Source organism: Symphalangus syndactylus, chromosome 15, assembly GCF_028878055.3.
Source record: "Symphalangus syndactylus isolate Jambi chromosome 15, NHGRI_mSymSyn1-v2.1_pri, whole genome shotgun sequence".
In the NCBI taxonomy this organism is placed as follows: domain Eukaryota; kingdom Metazoa; phylum Chordata; class Mammalia; order Primates; family Hylobatidae; genus Symphalangus; species Symphalangus syndactylus.
In genome coordinates, this window is record NC_072437.2 from 90915370 (window position 1) to 90939847 (window position 24478).

At 39.2% G+C, this 24478-nt stretch overlaps 1 protein-coding gene across 1 annotated transcript in view; it reads left to right on the forward strand.

Annotated features, from left to right (window-relative positions):
* ATP8A2 (ATPase phospholipid transporting 8A2) overlaps positions 1-24478 on the forward strand; it is a 695753-nt gene that overhangs the window by 222548 nt on the left and 448727 nt on the right. The window contains exon 24 of the mRNA XM_055244084.2: positions 2684-2748. Coding sequence (XP_055100059.2) covers positions 2684-2748 — 65 coding nt within the window. The remainder of the gene's footprint in view (positions 1-2683; positions 2749-24478) is intronic.

Consider the following 24478-nt stretch of genomic DNA (forward strand, 5'->3'; position numbering starts at 1 on the left):
GTAGAAAGACTAAACCCTTTTGTAGTATACTGTTAATTTCAACTATAGTAAAAAATGAAATCCCAGAGGTTCTCCTCTCAGTCATTTTATGGCCGTCTTGTTAGATTGCGAGATTAAAGAAGTAGACCTCAATTTACAAGTGTGGATTGACATTCTATACCTGGCTCTTCTCCAAGAGTTGATCTCATTTTATCCAAAAACATTAGAAATCAAGCACACCAAATGTGGATTGACACAATTTAATTTGCTACATTAGTTAAGCCACAATTAACTGGGTTAAACTTCCCTGGTCTGTCTAGTGCGAGTGCTCCGACTGATAATTCTCTAAGCAAAATCTCACTTCCATATCCAAACTAAAAACAGCAACAACAAAACCCTTAACCTGTTTCTTCTCAGAAGCCTTTAGTTTTGTATATTTAAATTTATGAAAGTGTCAGCAGTTTTTTTTTTTTTTTTCTCTCCCCCTGCCCTGGCTAGAAAAAAAAAAAGACTTAGAGTTTTTCCATAATGTCTTTGTGTAGCTTCAGTTGTCAAATGGCATTTTGCTTAAATTGAAAAATGTAAAATAAAGCAGCAAGCGAGGGCTTAAAAATTACAGCCAGCTTCTGCAGCTGTTGTTCAAATAAAAAACTACCAGTAAATCCTTTTGCATTAGTTACACTAAATTTGTAACAGTCTGTATTGCATGAAGTTGCTGGAAGTCTCTGGGGATGAAGAAAGAATAAATTTAACATGGAGGGAAATGATTAAAGTTGCAATATCCCTCTTTGCAAGTGAAAAGAAAATGTAGACCTCCCTTCTGGACCTAATCTAAGAACTTATAGGAAGGAAGAATGCATTTATAAAATTTTAATGGGAAACAAAGAGTTTGATTATTCTAGTCCTACCAGGCAGAGCTTTTAATGGCATTTTGAGAGGGTCTCACTTTTATCCATCACTGTTGTTAAAATACAGACTTGAACTAGTTTGTAAATGTATAGAAAATTGCTTCTTGTTCCCCCCTCCTTTTTTTTTTGTTTTAGAGATTTAACAGCTATTTGCCCATGTGGTATTGTGATTTAAAATTATTCAGTTTGTTTTGGCTTTAAAAACAGTATGTGTTTGTTTTAACGAGAAATAATCTGATTCCCTTGAGAGAACTGTTGTTAACAGCCTTGCCTATGTCTTTTTCATATTGCCTTAAAAAATTAACATTTGGATGAAAAGCCATAATTTTGCACTTTAAAATTTGATCTCGGAGGTGCTTTACAAAATGTTCTACATGGCAGTCCTTAGGAAGGATGTACTTTCTGAAATAAACAAACAAAATTGTTTTACTCTTTCCTTCAACTCCTTCATTCCCCCAAAAACCCACAACATGGTTTTTCTTGGTCTTAATTTTTGTCTGTCTTGAATTTCATTTTGTACCTGTTATGAGGGTTTCTCAGGGATGAAAAGAGAACCTGCCAGTAGGTCTGAGCACATAAATGCAGCAGTTCTGCTCCTTGTCCCTCAGGTAAATGCCGTCTTCTTTGCTAGCCACTTGTAGCATCTGTGAGAAGGATGTCTTCTTCCCAGTCCTGTGAGGAGAATCCTTGCTCCCCCTGGCTGTAGGAACAGTACTGGCCAAGCCCTTCCTTGAGATTGTCACATGCTTGCTTGAAGGCTGTTGATTGATTTCCCTTTTCTATAATCCTTAATCCATTATCTTAAGGTGCTGAGACAAAACTAGTTGTGGGGGCTGATTTTCTGTGGAGAAGGATTTTTTTTCTTGCCTTTTCTCAATGAGAGAGATTGAGTTGGGGGTTGGTGGAAAGCACAAGCCGTTGCTAACCCCCCAAGGCACTGAGAGGATGGCAGGGTGATCTGAGAGACAGGCCAGTGCCCTGGTGGACACCTCTGGTCTTGGAGTTGCTAGAGCCCTCTCCTCGCCACTGAGGGTGTGGATTGGAGGGGAGGCATCCTGAGAGGCGCTCGGCTTGGTCCATGACTGCTCACCTAGGGCAAAGTGTGAGTAGGAAAGAGCACAGGGCTTCCTAGAAAATATGTTCTCCTGCTGGGAGGGAAAGCAGAAAATACTATCTCGCTTAACCCGTAGAGATAACTTTACTGAGGAAATGAGAAGGAAATTGTTAAGAATTAGGAGTACTTTTGTTCCAAGTAAGCCTTTAAAAAAAGAAAAGCCTTTTTAAAATAACAACCAAAAAAAGATTTTTTTGAAATGTGGATTACTTTAAATTTTTCACAGGAAAAGTGACTCCCTCAGTGTATTCCTTTGAGACCTGTTGTGAGAATCAGCTGCTGTCTTAAAGGAAGGGAGGGAGCTGGCTATCCCAGTGGGTGTGTGTGTGTGCTGATTCAGGGGCACCATTGGGGTCCACTGCCTTCCTAAAGTGTTCTCTGTTACTTTAGACAATCCAAGGCTTATCTTAATGTTATACGAGGATAACAGAGTTAAAGAAAAATCCACTAAAAATTGGGAAGTATTTATTTTAGCCTTTAGTTATAAAGACATTCCCAACTAGTTCTATTCAATCTGTCTGCAAGAATCCAAAATCAACTTACTTTTCCTACTCCTCACTGTTACCCTATTCCTCTGTGTGAGCCAATAGGCTTAAAGTGGCAGATATAATCAAGGAGGTTGAATTTAAGGAGCTCACAGAAGGAAAGAGAAATTCACATGTTGTCTCTTCCTCCACTTCAGGGTATTCCTGCCGATTGGTATCGCAGAATATGGCCCTTATCCTATTGAAGGAGGACTCTTTGGATGTAAGTAGTTTTTCAAAGTTGTATTTGCTTCGCTATAACAGTGTTAAACTCTCTGTTTCTACTATCATTGATAATCGGGGATCATGTTTTGCTAAAAAACAATTATGAAAAACTGTGCTTATTTTCTGTTTATATTAATATTTAAGAATGGATGTCGGGCCGGGCGTGGTGGCTCACGCTTGTAATCCCAGCACTTTGGGAGGCCGAGGCGGGTGGATCACGAGGTCAGGAGATTGAGACCATGGTGAAACCCCGTCTCTACTAAAAATACAAAAAAATTAGCCAGGCGTGGTGGCGGGCGCCTGTAGTCCCAGCTACTCGGAGAGGCTGAGGCAGGAGAATGGTGTGAACCCAGGAGGCGGAGCTTGCAGTGAGCCGAGATTGCGCGACTGCACTCCAGCCTGGGCGACAGAGCAAGACTCCGTCTCAAAAAAAAAAAAAAAAAAAAAAAAAAGAAGGGATGTCAGAAAGCCTTATCTTTAAACATCAAAACAGTAAGCTTAGAATATTGCCTCATGATAATACTTTTATTCATCTAGAATTGTGCATTTAAAATGGGATCGTTTTAATCTGATTTAGCTTTAATCATTAAATATGAAATATTAGTGGAAACTATTATGACCTACATTAAATGGTGATGGTTAATTTCAGTATAAGTTACTAAAGAGACGTGTATGATTTTCTTTCTAGCACAAACTTTAGAATAAAACTAATATTCAAGTGTTAAGCATTGTTTACATTTATATAGTGAGGCCAGGTGCAATGGCTCATGCCTGTAATCCCAGCATTTTGGGAGGCGGAGGCAGAAGGATCGCTTTAACCAAGAAGTTCCAGACCAGCCTAAGCAACATAGCAGGACCTCATCTCTACAAAAAATGGAAAAATGGGCCAGGCGTGGTGGCATATGCCTGTAGTCCCAGCTACTTGGGAGGCTGAGGCTGGCAAATTGATTGAGCCTGGGATGTGGATGCTGCAGTGAGCCATGATCATGCCACTGCTTTCCAACCTGGGTGACAGAGTGAGACTCTGTCTTGAAATAATAATAATACATTCGTATAGTAATAGGATACGTGCACACTTAATTCTCTGATGTCCCAATGCTGCCGCATGAACCCACCCCATCATGGCATAAAGCCACTGAACAGACCAGCAGTGGGAGCTGATTTGAGGGTCACCAGCAACCTGTGAAGTGGTTTGATATGAAAATATGAGCTGAACAATGAGATTCCATTTGTCAGAACTTTTAACAAGGGCTTTGTTACTGGCAGGCATCCATAGCACCCTTCCAGGCAGTATATTTAATATTTATACTTAGCCAATGCCAGGGGCAGATGGCACGGTTAATTAAGCTTTTAAAGGGAGGCGATAAAGTACAGAGGTTTCTATACTTGCAAATTGAGAGGGCCATAACTCCTACCGTGAACACCAGGATACTCTCTACCCCTTCATGAGACCAAGGGCAGGAGGCAGGGGGAGAGTCCGTAGTTCTGTGTGTTTCCAAGGCACCACTGGCAAGAGGCCACCCTCTGGCGTGAGTGCTTCAGAATTCATCTCGGTACACCTCCTATCCTTGTTCATGTCACTGCCTGCAGGCAGCCCAGAGTCCCAGGTCATACCTCATCTCCTGGAGTCTAATTCTCACATGCTCTGAGGAAATCTCTCCTCTAACCAAGTGTTTCAGTCTTCCCAGCACTCCCTCTCACACGTGTCTTTATTTTTCTCCATGGAACCTCTCATCATTGGAAATACTATGTGTGTGTGTGTGTGTGTGTGTGTAAATTGTTGTGAAATACATCATTTAAGTGTACAGTTCAGTGGCATTAAGTATATTCATATTGTTGTGTAACCATCACCACCATCCATCCACAGAACTCTTTTCATCTTCCCAAACTAAAATTCTGTGCCCCTTTAAACAACTACTCTCCATTCCCATACCTACCTCATTCCCTGGCAGTCATTCTACTTTGTGTCTCTATGAATTTCACAACTGTAAGTACCTCGTATAAGCTCAATCATATAGTATTTGTGATTTTTATGACTAGCTCATTTCATGTAACATAATGTCTTCAAGGTTCATCCATATTGTACCATGTGTCAGAATTTCCCTCCTTTTTAAGGCTGATTAATATTCCATTGCATGCCTATACTACATTTTGTTGATTCATTAATCCATCAGTGGACAGTTGAGTAGCTTATAACTTTTTTTTTTTTTTTTTTTGGTGAAGAAGTCTTGCTCTGTCGCCAGGCTGGAGTGCTGTGGCAAACTAGGCTCACTGCAACCTCCAATTCCCTGGTTCAAGCAACTCTCCTGCCTCAGCCTCCTGAGTAGCTGGGATTACAGGCATGCGCCACCACGCCTGGCTAATTTTTGTATTTTTAGTAGAGACGGAGTTTCACCATGTTGGCCAGGATGGTCTCAATCCAACTTTTGACTATTGTGAATAGTGCTGCTATAAATGTGGATATACAAATATCTTTTTGAGATCCTGCTTCTAATTTTTGGGAACATATACCCAGAAGTGGAATTGCTGGATCATATGGTAATTTTCCGTTTCACTTTTTGAGGAACTGCCATACTGGTTTTTTTTTACAGCAGCTGCATCGTTTTATATGGTTTGTGATTTTTCCACATTCTTACCAACACTTGTTTTTTTTTTTTTTAATAGTAGCCACTCTAATGGGTTTGAGAGTGGTATCTCATTGGGGTTTTGATTTGCATTTCCCTAATTATTAGTGACAGTGGACATCTTTACATGTGCCTTTTGGTCATTTGTATATCTTCTATGGAGAAATGTCTATTCAATCCTTTGCCCATTTTTTAATCAGCTTTTTTTTTTTTTGGTGTTATGAAATAATTTATATTTTTTCTACCTCCCTTTAGTCCCTTAGATTGTAAGGTCCATGGTTAAAAACCTGATTTAAGAAAAAAAACCTGGGCATTTCCACCTTCAAGACCTTGCTTTGCACATATTATGCACTCGGTAAATGTTTGAATGAATGAACAAGCTTAAGATAATTTTCTAGTCATCAATAAGAATTTCTATTTAAAAGTCATGCTGATGAGATAGTGGCTACAGTAGCCATGAGGGGCTGAGTACAAGTTGATGTTACTAAGAAATAGAAAATGAGTAAGCCGAAACAGCACATCGGTGGACAGGAGAGCAGAGGGCTCCTGCAGAGAGGCTCCCAGAACCCTTGGATGTGTGCACATACCTTATGAACACACCCACAGTGTCTACCTGAGGCCTCCTTTTTTTCTGATGATTTTCTGGTTCAAAGGTATCTCTAACCTTGAAAAAAGCCTCCTTTTTCTGGAGGTAACTCAGAAATGAGCCTCTGTTTTCCCCTTATATCAGATGTTCTCTGGAGTCCAAGAGATGGACTTTACATACACATTGAGACTTCTGGTTTACCTAGACCAAAGGGTGGTTTGTGACGCCAAACTGAGAAGGGTTTTATGGGTGTGTACCTGACTTGCCTTGGTTTAACCTCCTAAGAATGATTCTTCCTTAACTAATTTTGAACTTCATCTTTTAGTATAATGACTGTAATGTATTCAGTATCTACTGAGCAGAGATGCACTTTCTATGTACTGTTTTTGTTCATTATTCAAAAGGACACTCCATATTTCTGAGTAGTGTCTACTGAGGAAGATTCTACTCCTTCCTTGCCTTCTCCTCCCTCTCATGCTTTAGTTGGGTTAAAACCATTCCTATTCTCATTAAAATCGTATTTGGTGGTGGTGAGGGGGATAAAAGTAGCATCCTAGCGCAATAAATTAGATATACAGTAGAGCTTTGGTGGAGCTCCCAGGTTGAGTTTTTAAGTCTCAGGGCTCCAATAATAATGCAGACGTGACAGGGACCCAGAAAATGGCCCCAAAATTAGAAGCATTTGGCTTGGCTTCTCTTTATTTCATCTGTCATATAAGTGTGAGGGGATCCACACCTGGCCCCGATCAGTTTCATCAGACCAGTAAGTATGGCCAGGTTCGGACTCCAAATGCTGTAAACAATTAGGATTTATCTCTGTGTTTTGAGTTTGTCATATGCTGCCAAAATAACATCTAAGCTCCATAATATAGATGAGATCAGTGGTCTTTGAATAAGGCGGGGTGATGGTGTGCACCCCAGGGGGACACTAGATGATATATTAAAATGCTGGAAAATAAGTTGTGATTTCCTATTTTTTCAGTTAAAAAAGTATTGAGAGATTAGCTTTATTGATAATACATAAGGATTGCCACTGGCATCTTCAATTTCTTTTCCTGGCACACTGACCAGAAATCGGTCTGAGAGGAATGGGTAGGAGGAGGGAGGCATGGCATTTCAAGTGAGAAAGGTTGTTGCTGAGACTCTCACTCTTTTGTTAGCTTTTAGCCAATTGTGAAATATTGCCATTCATGTGTATTGGTTAAATGGACTTGTGGACTAGAGTTAGTTTTCGTTAAAATGACTCTCACAGATGCTGACTTAATAGAATTCCTGTTAAAAAAAAAAGTGAATTGAGGATAACAATACTGTAAGCAGAAGCTGCAATGATTTGCTTTGCTCAATGTGTGTGCTAGTTCCAGCTCTTCTCAGCTACTTGATAGTTAAAACAGTGATCTGATCTGACACATTAAGCAAATTTCAAAATTATTCACAAGATTGTTATAATTAACCATGAACTTTGTCCTAAATGTATATGGTGTCTTGAAATATTAGCTGTGGTAACATGAAATTGTAGGAATTAATGAGATTTTAAAAACTAAGAATCTTGAGTAAGAGTAAAAATCTACAACTTTACCAGCAATTTATTTTTTAAAGAATGTAGTAATCTAATCATTTACTCTAAAATTTCACAAAATCTACTGCAAATTAGTGAATGATAAATGTCTTTGATATTTGTTAGTAAAGGACAAAAAGTGCTGAGTCACTTGGAGAGCATTTGGTTTTCCTGCTGCAATAATATAGAGAACACAGTGAGGCAATAATTAAGTTGAATATGGGTGGAAGACCTATACAGAACCTTGCCAGGATTTCTGTGTGCGTGTGTGTTTTTAAAAAATTTTTTTATTTCTATAGGTTATTGGAGAACAGGTGATATTTGTTTACACGAGTAAGTTCTTTAGTGGTGATTTGTGAGATTTTGGTGCACCCATCACCCGAGCAGTATACACTGAACCCAATTTGTAGCCTTTTATCCCTTCCCACCCTTTCCCCCAAGTCCCCAAAGTCCATCGTGTCATTCTTATGCCTTCGCATCCTCATAGCTTAGCTCTCACTTATGAGTGAGCACATACGATGTTTGGTTTTCCATTCCTGAGTTACTTCACTTGAAATAGTAGTCTCCAATCTCATCCAGGTCACTGCGGGAATGTAAACTAGTATAACCACTATGGAAAACAGTGTGGAGTGTCCTTAAAGAACTAAAAGTAGAACTACCATTTGATCCAGGAATCCCAGTACTGGGTATCTACCCAGAGGAAAAGAAGTCATTATACAAAAAAGATACTTGCACACACGTTTATAGCAGCACAATTCACAGTTGCAAAAACCTGGAACCAACCCAAATGCCCATCAAACAACAAGTAGATAAAGAAACTGTGGTGTGTGTGTGTGTGTGTGTGTGTGTATATGAATACTACTCAGCCACAAAAAGGAATGAATTAATGGCACTTGCCAGGGTTTCTAAGAAACAAGTAATTGAACAAATTGTGAAACATAAGAGATTTACTACGTATTTAGATAAAAGTGCTGTTTCTAACGTGTTTCAACTTATGGAATAAACCAAAGGTTATTGTTTTTGAGAGGCCATCAAAAGAAAGAGGTACTGGCAAAGATGTGTTTGCTCAGAGCAAAGCATTAATTCTTTAACACAAAAGGTTTTCTGAAATAAGTATGTACAGTCACTGATGGAATGGCTACTGAGGAATGAAAATGGAATCAGATAAAATTCATTAATGATGCCTGTGGCAGAGACTACATTTTCCAGCCTCTCTATGGATGGGTGTGGCCATAAGATTAAATTCTCACTGGTGGAATGTGAGCAGAAGTGAGGTGCGACCCTTGTGCATTACCCATCGAGAAGGAAATCTCTTGCCCTGGTTCCTCAGCTCTTCCCATTTTGCTGGCTGGAAATGGTATAAGGCTGGAGCTACTTTGGGGGCTATTTATTGGCAACATCAGAGTTGCTCCCCTAGATTGGGCCCCTGGATGACTTTGGGAAACAGAATCTGCAGATTCCCTCTGGAATGTTTTTCTGAGAAAAGGTTATATAGTTTGAACTGTTGCATAGGTGGTAGTCTCTTTGTTTATCCTCACCCTACTAATCATACAGAACCTGATATTAAAAGTAGGGTCAATATGTGCTGCCCCAGCATGACACAGTGCAGGGCTGTCCTCAGAGAGAGAGGAGGAGGGTCTGATGCTGCTGGCCAAGGAGAGCTAATGGGGTTTGAAGGTCAAGGGATTTGGATTCATTCAAACCAATACATGTGTCCTCATTCAGGTTCTTAAGGTCCCACTCTTTCCCATCAGTGCCCTAACTTTCATGGAAGAGACCTGGTTAGTCTATGACTACAACATTCATTGAATTCTACAACCCACAGAATTAACTTTTTAGGCGCATACGTCGGGCTGCTATGAGAGAAGAGTTTCTCTTACTTTGTCACAGAGACTCTCTTGTCTTCTGACTTTGTCTTGACCTCTGATTTTGTAATTTTCATTCTTTAAGCTTCCCAGGGCAGTGAGAAGTGGCTGACCTATCCTTAATCTTGTATTCTTTCTGCCCTAATGGTATATTTCAGTAGCTGCTTGATCTGCCACAGACTTGGCTTTAATAGGCAGTTGTTACAAATTGATCACAGGTAATGATTTTAAATCAGCTCTATTGAGATATAGTTTACATACCTACAATTAAATGTACCAATTTTAAGTGTACATAGTGATATATTTTGACAAATGTATATACGCATGTAATCACCACTCCACTTAAAATATTGAGCATTTACATGATCTCAAAAAGTTCCAGCCCTCCATATCCCCAGGCAACCATGCGGACCTTCTTTCTAACACAATGGATTAATTGTGCTTGCTTAGAATTTCGTATGAAGACTGTCTTTTTGTCTGGCTTCTTTCACTCAACACAATTATTTTGATATTCATCCATGTTGCTGTGTGTATCATCTGTTCATTCCTTTTTTTGCTGGGTATTTCATTTTATGGATATTCCACAATTTTTTTATTTGTTCACCTGTTGCAGGACATTTTCATTATTTTCAGTTTGAGGTTATTATGAACAAAACTGCTATGAGGGTTTTGTTCTGTGCAAGTTTTGGTGAACATCTGTTTTTGTTTCTCCTGGGTAAATACCTAGGAATAAAATTCTTAGATTAGAGGGAAGATATATGTTTAGCTTTATAAGAAATTGCCAAACAATTTCCATTTTACACTCCTGCTAGTATTACCTGCGAGTTCTCATTTTTGCATATCTTCACCAATATTTGGTACTGTCAGTCATTTTAATTTTAGCCATTCTAGTGGGTGTGTATTATTGATAATATCTCATTGTGACTTTAAGTTATATTTCCCTGATGACTAATCATGTTGATTTTCTTGTGCTTATTGGTCATTTAAAAATCTTCCTTTGTTGAAGTCTCTGTCAAACTTTTGCCCATTTAAAAAAATGTGTTTTATGCTTTTTAAATTACTGAATTGTAAGAGTTTTCTGAATATATAATTTGGATATAAACCCTGTTTCATAGACGTCTGTTGCAAATATTTTTTTTTTACCAAACTTTGTCTTGCCTATCCATTTTCTTACCAGTGTTAGGGAAAATAGACCCTAGGGTGACCTCCAATAATTCCTGCGTCCTGGTGTCCACACCTTTGCCTAATTCCCTCCCCTTGAGTGTGTGTGGAACCTGTGACTGAATTTTCATCAGTAGAATATGGCAAAGGTAATGGAATGTCACTCCCTTGCATGATATAAGAGTCCATCTTAGCAGATTGGAGTGAGAGACTTTTCTCCACTGATGGCTTAATAAGTAAGTGGCTATGGTGTGAGAAGGCCTATGGAGAGGGCCATGTGGCAAGAAATTGCAGACAGCCTCTGGTAGCTGAGAGTGGCCAAGCCTACAGCCAGCAAGAAAATGGAGACCTCAGTCCGACAATCACAAAGAGATGAATCCTGCCAACAACCCGAGGAAGGCTGGAAACAGGTACTTCTCCAGTCAGGCCTTAAAGTGAGACTCCAGCTTAGCCAACACCTTGATTATAGCCTCATGAGGTCCTAAGCAGCAGATTTAGCTAAGCTGTGCATGGATTTCTTATGAGAAATTGAGATGATAAATGTGTGTGGTATTCTACGTTGCTAAATTTCTGTTAATATGTTTCATAACAGTAGAAAAGCAGTATAAACACCTTTTGAAGAGCCAGAAGTTTTTTTTTTTTTTTTTAAATTTTGTTGAAGTCCAAATTTCTTTCTCATTTTCTTCTTCTTTTGCTATGATTAGAGCTTCAGTGCTCTCTAAGAAATATGTACTTACTCTAGGACTGGGAAGAGTGCCTCCTGTGTTTACTTCTGGGAGTTTTGTAGTTTTAGCTTTTAAGTTTGAGTCTGTGATCCATTATTGTGCATGGTATGAGGTAAGGATTGAGGTCCAGTTTGTATCCCATATAGTTATCTAGTGTTTACAGCATCATTTGTGAAAAATACTATTATTTCGTCATTGAAATACCTGTGCTTTTGTTGGAAACCGATTAAGCATATATGTGACTCTTTTCCTCGACCCTCTAATTTATTCCATTTGTGTATGTATCCCTCTTTGTGCCCAATTCCACATTGTCTTCAATATGATAACTTTGTAACAAGTCTTGAGATCCTCCAACTTTATTTTTTTAAAAGACTGTTTTGGTCGTTTCAGGACCTTTGCATTTCTGTATACATTTTAGAATCAGGCTGTAAATTCCTCCAGAAAGCCTGTTGGGATTTTTATGGAGATTTCCCCCAAATTTATGTATGGATTTAATGCAATTTGACACTTTAATGGGATTGTTATTTGCATTCTATGAATGTGGGATATCTCTCATTTACTTAGGTCTTTAAAATTACTCTCAGCAGTATTTTGTAGTTTTCAGTGTACAGGACTTGTGCATGTCAAATTTGCTTTTTCTGATTGTAATGGCTCCTTTTGATTCTTCCATTTCTCTTCATTATATTTATACATTCCTTTTAATCCTTCAATATTGTTATGATAGCTCATTTAAATTCCTCCTCTGCTAATTCCACTTCTTTGTCATTTATGGATCTGTTTCTATTTGCTTACTTCTTCTGTTTGTTATAGGTTACATTTTTCTGTTATTTTGCATGTCTAGTAATATTTTATTGTATGATGGTTATTGTTAATATTTTGTGATTGAGTGTCTAGATTCTGTTGTTTTCTTTTAAAGAATATTGGGTTTTGGCAGGCAGTTACTTGTGAGTGTATAGTTTTCTCTAGAACTACTGCAGCTTTCCTACCAAGTTACAACCCGTTGGTGCTGCTGCCTAAGGCCCTAGGTGTTCCCTATGGTTTTTCCACTGTCAATGTTGGAACTTAAGTATCTTCCAGTCATGCATGAGCCCTGGGATTTTTTTTTTTTTTTATCTTACAGCACTGATAGTTGTTCTTTTTTCATATATATGAGAAAAAATATACGTATCTATTTTAGGGTTTTCTTTCCCCAAATCTCATGTCATGTCCCCGTACACGTGCATAAATTAGCATTTGCTTAAAGACCCAAGGGGACCCTTACAGATGCTTGAGCTCTTTCTCTGTGCAGTTCCTTCTCTCCCATATGCTGCGTTGCAGCTCCTAGCCACCCAGCATTCTCTAGCATTCTTTGTCTCCTCATAGCAGTGAGAACATCATCCTCTGGGTTCCTCTTCCCTGAATCACAATTTGGGAAGTACCCCCGGTTAGAAAGCTTCAGCTGTCATTGGCTCACCTCATGAACTTCTCTTCTTCTGAGGATTGTCTTCCTGTGTTGCCTGTTATCCAGTGTCTGAAAACAGTGTGTTTCAAAGACTGTCCCAGTTTTCTGGCTGTTTATAAGTCTTGTATACTAGTTACTTTATCACGCCTAGAAGCAAAATGTGAGTAATCACTCTGCCTCTGTCTTTGATAAATATTAATTTCCAGTTTAAAGACCTGTCTCACTTGGGTTTTTCTTTTGTAATAATTTGTTGCCCCTAGCGTGTGGCCAGTTATCTCTGATTTTGAGAATTCCAGGGAAACTTAGCTGGATCAGGAGAAAAGAATACCAGAATAGTGCATCTGTTTCACCTCTGGGTTCCAGGGTCGAGGCAGGATGATGACTGCAATGGCAAGGAAAGCCACTGAATTATCATTTCAGTAGCTATTTTGGTCCTACTTGCCATGGACAGCTAATATCTTTTTTCCACTGATGATTAGGTCATCAGTGCCTTCAAACCCAAGCAAAAGAAATAATTAATACCAGTTTTTCACCTTTGGAATATTTCTTAGAACCACTTCTGATACCAACTATAGGAACAGTCAGAGTTCCATGCAGGAATTGGTGACCGTCAAGCTCTGCTCAGAAAATAAAAACCACATCTGGTATCTGAACAGAGTGGTTTCATGTGAAGAATTGTTAATTAAGTTATAGAGTTTGCTAACTAGGTGATTAAGAGTACAGTAAGAAAACTCTAGGGCAGGGATTGGCAAAGTACAACCCTCAGGAGAAATCTGACCCAACATCTCTTCCTGCAAATAAAGTTTCATTGAACACAGACATCCCCAAGACTAGGTTGAAGAAGTGATTGTCAAGGGAATTGTGAGCAGACAAGAGGCAAACAAGAAGGAGCACATTTCTTTCTTTGTCTCCAAACTTGGAGTCTCTCATTCCCTCTCTGCCCCTCTCCTGCTGGCAGGGCCTAGAGCCACCTGTGAGTGAGGAGTATGGTTGGTAGTTCCCACTCCAGTAGCACAGGCTGAACACAGAAGGGATCCTGGACACTGACAGATGTTAACAGCTGGCACAGAAATGAATTTCAAGTGTAAAGACTTAAAATAGGAAATTAGGTGCTTGTGAAATTATTGGGAAAGCGGAAGGAGCAGAAGTCAGCGAGCCCTAGAGAGGCTTCAGGTCCATGTCCCAGCAGCTTTGTTCCCAGAGTCAGAGCACTATTGCTGCTACCCAGGAGACCTCAGGGAGCCACTGCCGACGTCCTGGCATCCTTACACCCTTGAAGCCAAGTCAAGATGGTAGAATGTGGTCTCTTTATGCTCTGTCTCCTCTCTGTCTTCCCAGTCTTAAGCAAATGCATCTTGTTGATGGAATTCATGTAGTATCTTGGTAATAAAGGAGTCTAAGAAATACGGCTTTAAGCCTTCCAGTCCCTGTAATACAGGGAAGAACATGGAAGAAGACAGAAATAAATACTGAAGCCAGCAAATAATATCTAGCACCAGCTCACCTGTAGGCAGGAAGTAGGCATCAGGAGGACGCGGGATATTACAAGATCGCACGGATGTGGTCGATTCCATGAAAGTCAGACCTTTAACATTCAGTCAGTTCTTTATAGTACTTTGCAATGACAGGTAGAGTGAACGTGAACGTCTCGTGGACCACACAGAAGTTGACTATTTTGTTTCTGTTGTTATTCTCATGACAAAGAACAGTTATCCAGGTTAAAGGTGATGAAGGATGGCATAAGGGTCAAGAGAACATCTGGGGTGCTAACAGGGTGAAACTCCTGCTCTCTGTACTTAGAAAAGTCTTTACCCTATGGTAAATTCTCATAGTAGGTCATAGTTAACTATTTTCAACTTTTCTTTTACAAAAGTCCAGTTTTCCAGTTTGATCTTTTCTCTGATGACAGGTGGTTCGTGGTAAGCGATTTACACATGTATAATATGCACAGGCATAATGTCATCATTTGTTGCTTTAAGATGAATATGATGTTTTCATGTGGGATATGATGAAATGAAGGCTTTTTTGGGTTTAGAGAGACCGCTTTGAAAAGATATGTTTAGAAATACTTAAATTGTTTGTTTTGTTTTGTTGTTTATGTTGTTTTTTGAGACGGAGTCTCGTTCTGTCGCTCATGCTGGCGCCATCTCAGCTCACTACAACCTCCGCCTCCTGGGTTCACGTGATTCTCCTTCCTCAGCCTCTCAAGTAGGTGGGACTACAGGTGCGCTACAGGCACGCGCCACCAGGCCCGGCTAATTTTTGTGTTTTTAGTAGAGACAGGGTTTCACCATGTTGGCCAGTTGCTCTCGAACTGAACTCAAGTAATCCACCCACCTTGGCCTCCCAAAGTGCTAGGATTACAGGCATGAGCCACTGCGCCGGGCCAGAAATGCTTGTATTGTTAACATGATTTTTTATTACACAAAATGTGGGTCACATATTTTAACCAGAATACTAAGCAGCCTCTCCAGTAACAAAAGCCCATGGTCCGTTGAGTGCTTTTTCATGAGTGCCTAGCACTTTATATAAATTATCTCTCTTAACCCTCTTAGCAACTCTGTAAGGTCATGAAATATTCTGTTTTCAAGGTTATTGCTAAAATTTTTGATAGAAACTTTCTATTTTTTTTCCTACCATCTGCTAAAAAATTCCTGATACTATTGCCTACTTGGTAAGATCACTTTGTAATTAAACTTGCTTATCAACATTTTTTGTGTGTGTGAAGGTAGTAAGATTGTGGTATACTAGAAATGTTGCTTGAACAATTCTTTTCTAATTTATTTTTAGGCATGTTCAATTAATAATTCTTTTAATCCTTTGAAGGCACTTGCATTTAAAGGTCAGAGACTATTGTAAAACATTTTTTTCTTAGGGTTCTGTAGTAAGTGTTATTGAGGAATGTCAGCAGGAGGAGGAAACAGGGCTGGCGGGGAGGGGAGAAGCTGCTGTGTTGTGTAGGTGGTTAAGGAAATGCTCTCTAATGAGATGACTTTGGAGCCGACTTGCCGGGAGGGAGCCATGGGACTGTCTGGATAGGAGATGGCAGCTCCCACTTTGCCTGGAGCAGTCTCAATTTGCATCTGTTTTCCTGGCATAGATTTAAGACTCCCCCATTTTAGTCCCCAAAGTGCCTTGGTTTGGAGGGTAAAATTATATGATCACCCTATCTGGAGGAATTGTGCTTCACGTAGATGGTCCAGCAAATGCAGAGGCAAAGGCCGATGCTCCCCACTGCATTTGAGCAGCATGTGGCTGGAGGGGAGAGTGAAGAGGGAGCCAGAGAGACAGCATGGACTCTTCCTGTAGCCGTGTAGAGCATTGTTAGGAGATTCTGAATGAAATGGGGTCGCTGGTGGAATCTGAGAAGAGTGACATGATCTGATTTACCTTTTAAAAGGGTATCTGGGCCAGGCAAGTGACTCGCGCCTATAATCCCAGCACTTTGGGAGGCAGAGGCGGGCAGATCACGAGGTCAGGAGTTCAAGACCAGCCTGGCCAATATGGTGAAACTGCGTCTCAACTAAAAATACAAAAAAATTAGCCGGGCTTGGAGATGTGCGCCTGTAGTCCCAATTACTTGGGAGGCTGAGGCAGAAGAATCACTTGAACATGGGAGGTTAAGGTTGCAGTGAGCCAAGATTGCACCACTGCACTCCAGCCTGGGCAACAGAGGGAGACACTGTCTCAAAATAAATAAATAAATAAGTAAATAAATAAATAAAAGGGTATCCGTTCTTCTTTGTGTCTCTGTGTATTTGACTCCTCTAGGTCCCTCATGTAATAGTCTTATGCTCTTTGACTTAGTAATTAATACTCTGCCATTAAAAGGAATCTTGGCCAGACATGGTGGCTCACACCTGTAATCCCAGCAGTTTGGGAGGCCGGAGTGGGTGGGTTGCTTGAGCCCAGGAGTTCAAGACCAGCTTGGGCAACATGGTGAAACCCCATATCTACAAAAAATACAAAAAAAATTTAGCCGGTTGTGGTGGTCTCAGCTACTTGGGAGGCTGAGGTGGGAGGATGGCTTGAGCCCAGGTGGCAGAGGCTGCAGTGAGTCCAGCCTGGGTGACAGAGTGAGACCCTGTCTTAAAAAAAATAAAAAAATAAAAAAGGGTATCTGGCTGCTGGAGTAAGCAAGAGACTAAAGCTGAAGGGAGGCAAAGGCATGGAGGCAGGAGCCCACCTAGTAGCTGGGGGTGCTGATCCAGGCAAAAGATAATGGGGATGTTGGAGTGGAGGTTGCTGTATTGGTGATGGGAGATGGTGAGATTCTGGGCACATAGTATTTTGATAGTAAAGCTGACAGGGTTTGCTGATGTATTTGATGTGGGACAGAAGAAGGATAAGACCCCAGGGATTTGGATCTGAGCAACTGGAAGGATCAGGTTGCCATTTCTGAGATGAGGAAGACTGTAGGAGGAGCAGGTATGGTGGGGGAATAAGGAACCTTTTTTGGGCATTTTAGGGTTGAGATAACTTTTAGATATCCTTAGGGCAGTTGAATATGTGTGTCTGGGAAATCAGGGGAAAGGTCTATTATGGAGAAAAATATTTAGGAGTAGTCTGTGTAGTGTTTTCAACTCTGTGAGGCTGAATCAGGTCACCAAGATTGATAAGAGATAGCAAAGTGGTCTCAAGAATTCAGCTCTGGTGGATGGGGGCGGGGTACTTCATTGTTTAAAAGTTTGGGAGAGGAGAGGCAGCAAAGGAGACCAAGAAAATATGACCATTGAGGTAAGTAGAGAAGCAAGAGAGTTTGAGAAAATATGGACATTGAGGTAACCAGAGAAGCAAGAGAGTTTGGCATTTTGGAAACTAACTAGAACAAAGTCTTTCAAGAAGAAGAGAAGGAACTGCTGTATTAAATGCTGCTAATGGGTTCAGTGAAATGAGGTCCGAGAAATAATTATTGGATTTAGCAGTGTGGAGGTCATGGGTGACCTTGTCAGGAGCTGTCTGGGGCATTATGGAGATGAATGCTTGATTGGAGTGAGTGCAAGGAATTGGGTGGAGAACAACTGGAGAAAACAAAGGAAGTTTACAGTGAGTTTTGCTAAAACTTCTTGTAGGTCTTAGGTTAGCATTGATTTCCCTATCATGATGAGCAATTTACTGGGTAACTTTATTCTTCCAAAATATGTAGTAAACCATGATTTTTAAAGTAATTCAACCAATAAAATGAATATTCTTTCTTTTAACATTTCCTCTGTTTAATTGAAAGTGGTAGATATGTGTTATTAATGGTCTTGAAATAATTATTTGAATCAGTCAGAACTTTAAACTTAGTGTATCAAGCTCTTTATCATCTAAGAATCTTAATTTTGTTTATGCTTTTCACAAAACAAAGGTGGATAGTATTAGTATTCCTATATTCTACTGTAGCTACCTAACAAATCATTCCCATCCAGTGGGTTTGTTTCTGATAGATAGTCCATGTTTGTGAAATCTAGCTTTTGGAAGGGGTGGAACTCAAAAGTCCTTGTCCATCTTTTGCGTTAATGGTACTCTTGAAAGCCCCAACTCACAGAGAGAGATAGGCATGCATCATCTGTCAGGGAGCCTTACAACTCTTGACTTACCACTGTTGGCTTTCTAAGTGAAGAAAATCAGTAATTACATGGTGCATCACAAAGGTATATCATGAAAAATGTTTAATGTCAACAGCGATGATGGTTCTTAGGCTGAGATAACAACCTACTTTGTTGTGACAATGGAGTCTCAGGGTATTGTAAGAGAAAAATTATTATATGAAAGGCTGACATCTGTCAAGTTCCTTCATCAGTGAACTTTATTCTGTGGTCAAGTTTCTAAGCATTGTTCTTCCTATATAAGGTAACTTATGTAGACCTGGACATGTTTTATTTGGAATGACTTCTATGATGTGTCTAAGACAGAACCTTTGATGTAGTTCACTTGATTAATGGGATTATAGCCATCAAGCTTTGTTCTGAGGATAATTTAGGTTTTCTGGCAATCTAATAGTTTTAAACCTCATTTGCCCCCATTTAAAATTACCCAGTTCATTTAATGTTGAAAAATATATATTGATGAGGAAAAAGAAAAACAAAAAATGTTCTCTGGGTAGACTTCCATTACCCAGAGAACTGGAATAAGTAGAAGTATATAGTTTATATAAATTTTTGGCTCTTTTAATTCACTAATAATACAATAACCTTGTGTGTATGTAGTATATATGCATATATGCCTGTGTGTATATTGGTAGCCATTTTTTAAAAATGCAACTACACACAATAGATATTCATGTTAACCTAGTTTTTTCTCTTGTAGCTGAGATTGTATCTCTAGATCAACTAATATGTGGCTGCAGCCCAGTTTTAGAGAACGATGTAGATAACATTTTGTATATTTCTGTGGTTTATTTAACCCTTATCTTACTTTTGGACATTGAGATTGTTTCTAACCTTTAATGTCTAGAAAAAAATCTCATTTTGTTTTCTGCCGTTTATTTTGTTAGAATAAATTCCTAGAAGGCTCCTAGGTCAAGAGAAATATGCCTTCTTGAATGGAGGTGATCTATATTCACACACACTTACACATGTATATACATATAAATCCATATACTCCTTCTTGCCCTCCAAGTAAATTCTGCCAATTTAATTGTAATTTATTTATTAGGGAATGAAAAGAGCTTACCACAGTTCTGTACGGGTAATATAAATGTTGGAAATGTGGGTATTTTCTCAGTGTTGTTTGTGGAATTAAAATCCTCTGAAATGAGGTTGTATTTAATATGTTCTAAATTTGAGGCTATCATAGCAAAAATGATATCTTAATAGATGGCTGCATACCTCATAACCTGAAACACTGATGAACTTTCCATTTACATTGCTCTCTCCTGCCTTTCCTATTTGATGTGCCGTAGGAGGTGAACCATGAAAGGTAGTAGCTGTTGCTGATGCTGCTTCTGTTTGAATAATTATTTTCTTTTAAATTTTCCAATGTTAATTGTACGATTTAAGAACATGTTGAAGAAGAATAATTCATTGGCAGATAAAAACTAAAGCCTATTCTATAAGTTGGAATATGGTTATTATTCCTTAGAGATTAGCTCTCTACTCTGCTTGCAGTAGAGAAGTTCTTGACTTATTAAATTGCCACAGTCTCCTTCATCCAGCTGAATGGTCTAGTTCTTCTACTTAAATTTAAATTATAAGCCTACTGGAATATATTTTTGCCCAACTGACCATATTCATTTCTTTATTCAGGTACCTTTGCCCCTTATTACCAGGAAATTAAGTGTAAAAATAGTGTGAAACAAAATGATTGGTATACTTAAACACCCCCACACACCCATCCACCCACACATTTTCTATAGAGTGTTAATAAGAAGTGAAAATGTTTTTCTGTGCTATCCATTGTAATAGTTGCTAGTCACATGTGGTTATTAATCACATGAAACATAACTAGTTTGGTTGAGGAACTATCAATTTTAAGTAATTTAAATTTTAATAGCCATGTGTGACTAGTGGCTACTGTACAAGGCAGCAGAGTGTAGATAATTTTCAAGGGTCCCCAACCCCCAGGCCATGGACCACTACTGGTCCATGGCCTGTTAGGAACTGGGCTGCACAGCAGGAGGTGAGTGGCAGGCGGGCTCCCATTACTACCTGAGCTCCACCTCCTGTCATATCAGCGGTGGCATTAGATTCTCACGGGAATGGGAACCCTGTTGTAAACTGGGCATGTGAGGGATCTAGGTTACATGCTCCTTATGAAAATTTAACTAATGCCTGATGATCTGAGGTGGAACAGTTTCATCTTGAAATCATCCCCCACAACCTGTGTTAAAATTATCTTCCACAAAACCGGCCCCTGGTGCCAAAACGGTTGGGGACTGCTGCCCTAGGACAAGGGCTGGCCAGCTTTGGCCAGTGCGACAAATCCAGCTCACCACTTGTTTTTATTAATAAAGTCTTATTGAAACACAGCCATGCACACTTACTGATGTACTGTCAATGATCACTTTAATGCTACAATGGCAGAGTTGAGTACAGGTGCCCCTCGACTCATATTGGGTTTACTTCTGGATAAACCCATTGTAAGTTGTAAGTCGAAAATAACATTTAATACTCTGATAAACCGATTGTTAAGTCAAAAAATCATAAGTTGAACCGTCGAAGTCAGTGACCATCTGTAGTTGCAACACAAACCGCATGGCCCACAAATCATAAGATATTTACTATCTGGTTCTTTACCAAAAGTTTAGTGACCCCCTGCCCTGTGTAATCAGATGGAAACTGACCCAATTCCAGTTCCATTGTCTACTGTAGCTACATTTCTGAAACATTGTTTTTAAAAATATTAAGAAGCATTTTGAGAGAATTGGGATCTATGGCTAATTTGAGAAGATGCAGAGTTTTAAATAATTAAGTAGATTGATCTACTACACTTTTTACACAATCTTTAATCCTCTTATTTCACTATAAATCATGCAGAGGTTTATTATATAGAATATTTTGTTAACCAAATTTATTTGACCAGTGATTTTCTTTTTTGGTAACTCTTGTTATAAGGGACACAGACTTAGAAATGCTGCTTTTTAAAAATAGCGAGTTTTCCTCTTAATAGATGATAGTAAAATAAGAAGCATGTGAAAGAGAATCCTCTTCAAGGAGAACTACAAACCACTGCTCAATGAAATAAAAGAGGATACAAACAAATGGAAGAACATTCCATGCTCATGGGTTGGAAGAATCAATATCGTGAAAATGGCCATACTGCCCAAGGTAATTTATAGATTCAATGCCATCCCCATCAAGCTACCAATGACTTTCTTCACAGAATTGGAAAAAACTACTTTAAAGTTCATATGGAACCAAAAAAGAGCCCGCATCGCCAAGTCAATCCTAAGCCAAAAGAACAAAGCTGGAGGCATCACACTACCTGACTTTAAACTATACTACAAGGCTACAGTAACCAAAACAGCATGGTACTGGTACCACAACAGAGACATAGATCAATGGAACAGAACAGAGCCCTCAGAAATGATGCCGCATAGCTACAACTATCTGATCTTTGACAAACCTGACAAAAACAAGAAATGGGGAAAGGATTCCCTATTTAATAAATGGTGCTGGGAAAACTGGCTAGCCATATGTAGAAAGCTGCAACTGGATCCCTTCCTTACACCTTATACAAAAATTAATTCAAGATGGATTAAAGACTTATATGTTAGACCTAAAACCATTAAAATCCTACAAGAACACCTAGGCAATACCATTCAGGACATAGGCGTGGGCAAGGACTTCATGTCTAAAACACCAAAAGCAATGGCAACAAAAGCCAAAATCGACAAATGGGATCTCATTAAACTAAAGAGCTTCTGCACAGCAAAAGAAACTATCATCAGAGTGAACAGGCAACCTACACAATGGGAGAAAATTTTTGCAACCTACTCATCTGACAAAGGGCTAATATCCAGAATCTACAATGAACTCAAACAAATTCACAAGAAAAAAACAAACAACCCCATCAAAAAGTGGGCAGAGGACATGAACAGACACTTCTCAAAAGAAGACATTTATGCAGCCAAAAAACACATGAAGAAATGCTCCTCATCACTGGCCATCAGAGAAATGCAAATCAAAACCACAGTGAGATACCATCTCACACCAGTTAGAATGGCCATCATTAAAAAATCAGGAAACAACAGGTGCTGGAGAGGATGTGGAGAAATAGGAACACTTTTACACTGTTGGTGGGACTGTAAACTAGTTCAACCATTGTGGAAGTCAGTGTGGCGATTCCTCAGGGATCTCGAACTAGAAATACCATTTGACCCAGCCATCCCATTACTGGGTATATACCCAAAGGACTATAAATCATGCTGCTATAAAGACACATGCACACGTATGTTTATTGCGGCACTATTCACAATAGCAAAGAGTTGGAACCAACCCAAATGTCCAACAACGATAGACTGGATTAAGAAAATGTGGCACATATACACCATGGAATACTATGCAGCCATAAAAAATGATGAGTTCGTGTCCTTTGTAGGGACATGGATGAAACCGGAAAACATCATTCTCAGTAAACTATCGCAAGGACAAAAAACCAAACACCGCATGTTCTCACTCATAGGTGGAAATTGAACAATGAGAACTCATGGACACAGGAAGGGGAACATCACGCTCCGGGGACTGTTGTGGGGTGGGGGGAGGGGGGAGGGACAGCATTAGGAGATACACCTAATGCTAAATGACGAGTTAATGGGTGCAGGAAATCAACATGGCACATGGATACATATGTAACAAACCTGCACATTGTGCACATGTACCCTAAAACCCTAAAGTATAATAAAAAAAAATAAAAAAAAAAAAAAAGAAAGAGAATCCTCAGTAGGACAAAGGAGAAACAGATTGAATTAGTCTATTTTGTGTTGCTATAAAGGGAAAACCTGTGCTTGGGTAATTTATAAGCCAAAGAGGCTTATTTGGCTTATGGTTCTGGGACTATACAAGAAGCATGGCACCAGCATCAACTCGGCTTTTGGTGAAGGCTTTTGTGCTGTGTAATAACCTGTGGATAAGGTCAAAGAGGGAACAGGTATGCAAAGAGGGCCTGAACCCCACAATGGGGAGCAAATCTCCACATGAGATTTGGGGTGACAAAGCATATCCAAACCATAGCGTGCATATTTAATTTCTGGGTTTCCATTAGAGCAATAGATATTTGAGCACTTTTAATAGGTCAGGCAGTTTGCCCAGGTTGTAGACACAGGATTACATGACAGTATGTTCTCTACTCTCAAGTTTCTGTTTGTGCTGTTATAAATTTGAGCAGTCATCATTAAATCTCAGCTATACATTTAAGCTCTGTTTGTGACAGTTGCCACAAAGGAAACGTCTAAGGTGCTAAGTATATATGGTTAGGAAAAAGGTTGCAAACTTTTTCTGTAAAGGACTAGATAGTAAATATTTTAGGCTTTGTGTGCCATGTGCTCTAGGTGTCCCCTACTCAATTCTCCCATTGTAATTAGAAACAGCTGCAGATGACACGCAAACACACATCACACAGACAAATATGTCAGTGTGATTATGCCATACATACATCTATATCTGTCTGCATTTGCACACTTCTCAAGCACTTTCCAAAAATGACCATACAAATCATACAGTATTAACAGAATTTTGGAGAACTGGTTTTCATGCAGCTCATGTTCTGTGCGTACTATGCCTTTGCCCAAGACCTTCAAAAAGGTCATCATACAAATCTTATATTCTTGGAAAATTAAAAACCTATACTTACAAATCAGGTGTCAAAGAGGAAATCACATTGGAAATTAGAAAATACTTAGAACTGAATGATTAAAAAATACTTTTGCATCAAATTCATGGGATATGAATATCCCAAAGAGGGAAATTTTTGTAGCCTTACTGATTAGATTACAAAATAAAAAAGACTTAAAATGAACAAGCTATAGATACAATTTAAAATGTTAATAAAAGAGCAAGAGAAGGTCAACAAAACCAATAGTAGTTTCTTCAAAAAAAACTAATGAGATAGGCAACAAGCAAGTTGATCAACGAAAAAAAGCAAAAAGATAAAAATAAACAATTTTAGGAATGAGAAAAGAGAAGTCACAGGTAGAGCAGTGAGTAGAATAATATGAGAGTACAATGAAGGACTAATTTGAAGCCAAGATGGAATGGCCAATTACCTAGGAAAAATCCATAACATTCAAAATCAGGCTTGAATAAATAGAAAATGTGAATAGATTTGCAACTATTAAAGGAGTGGCTTCA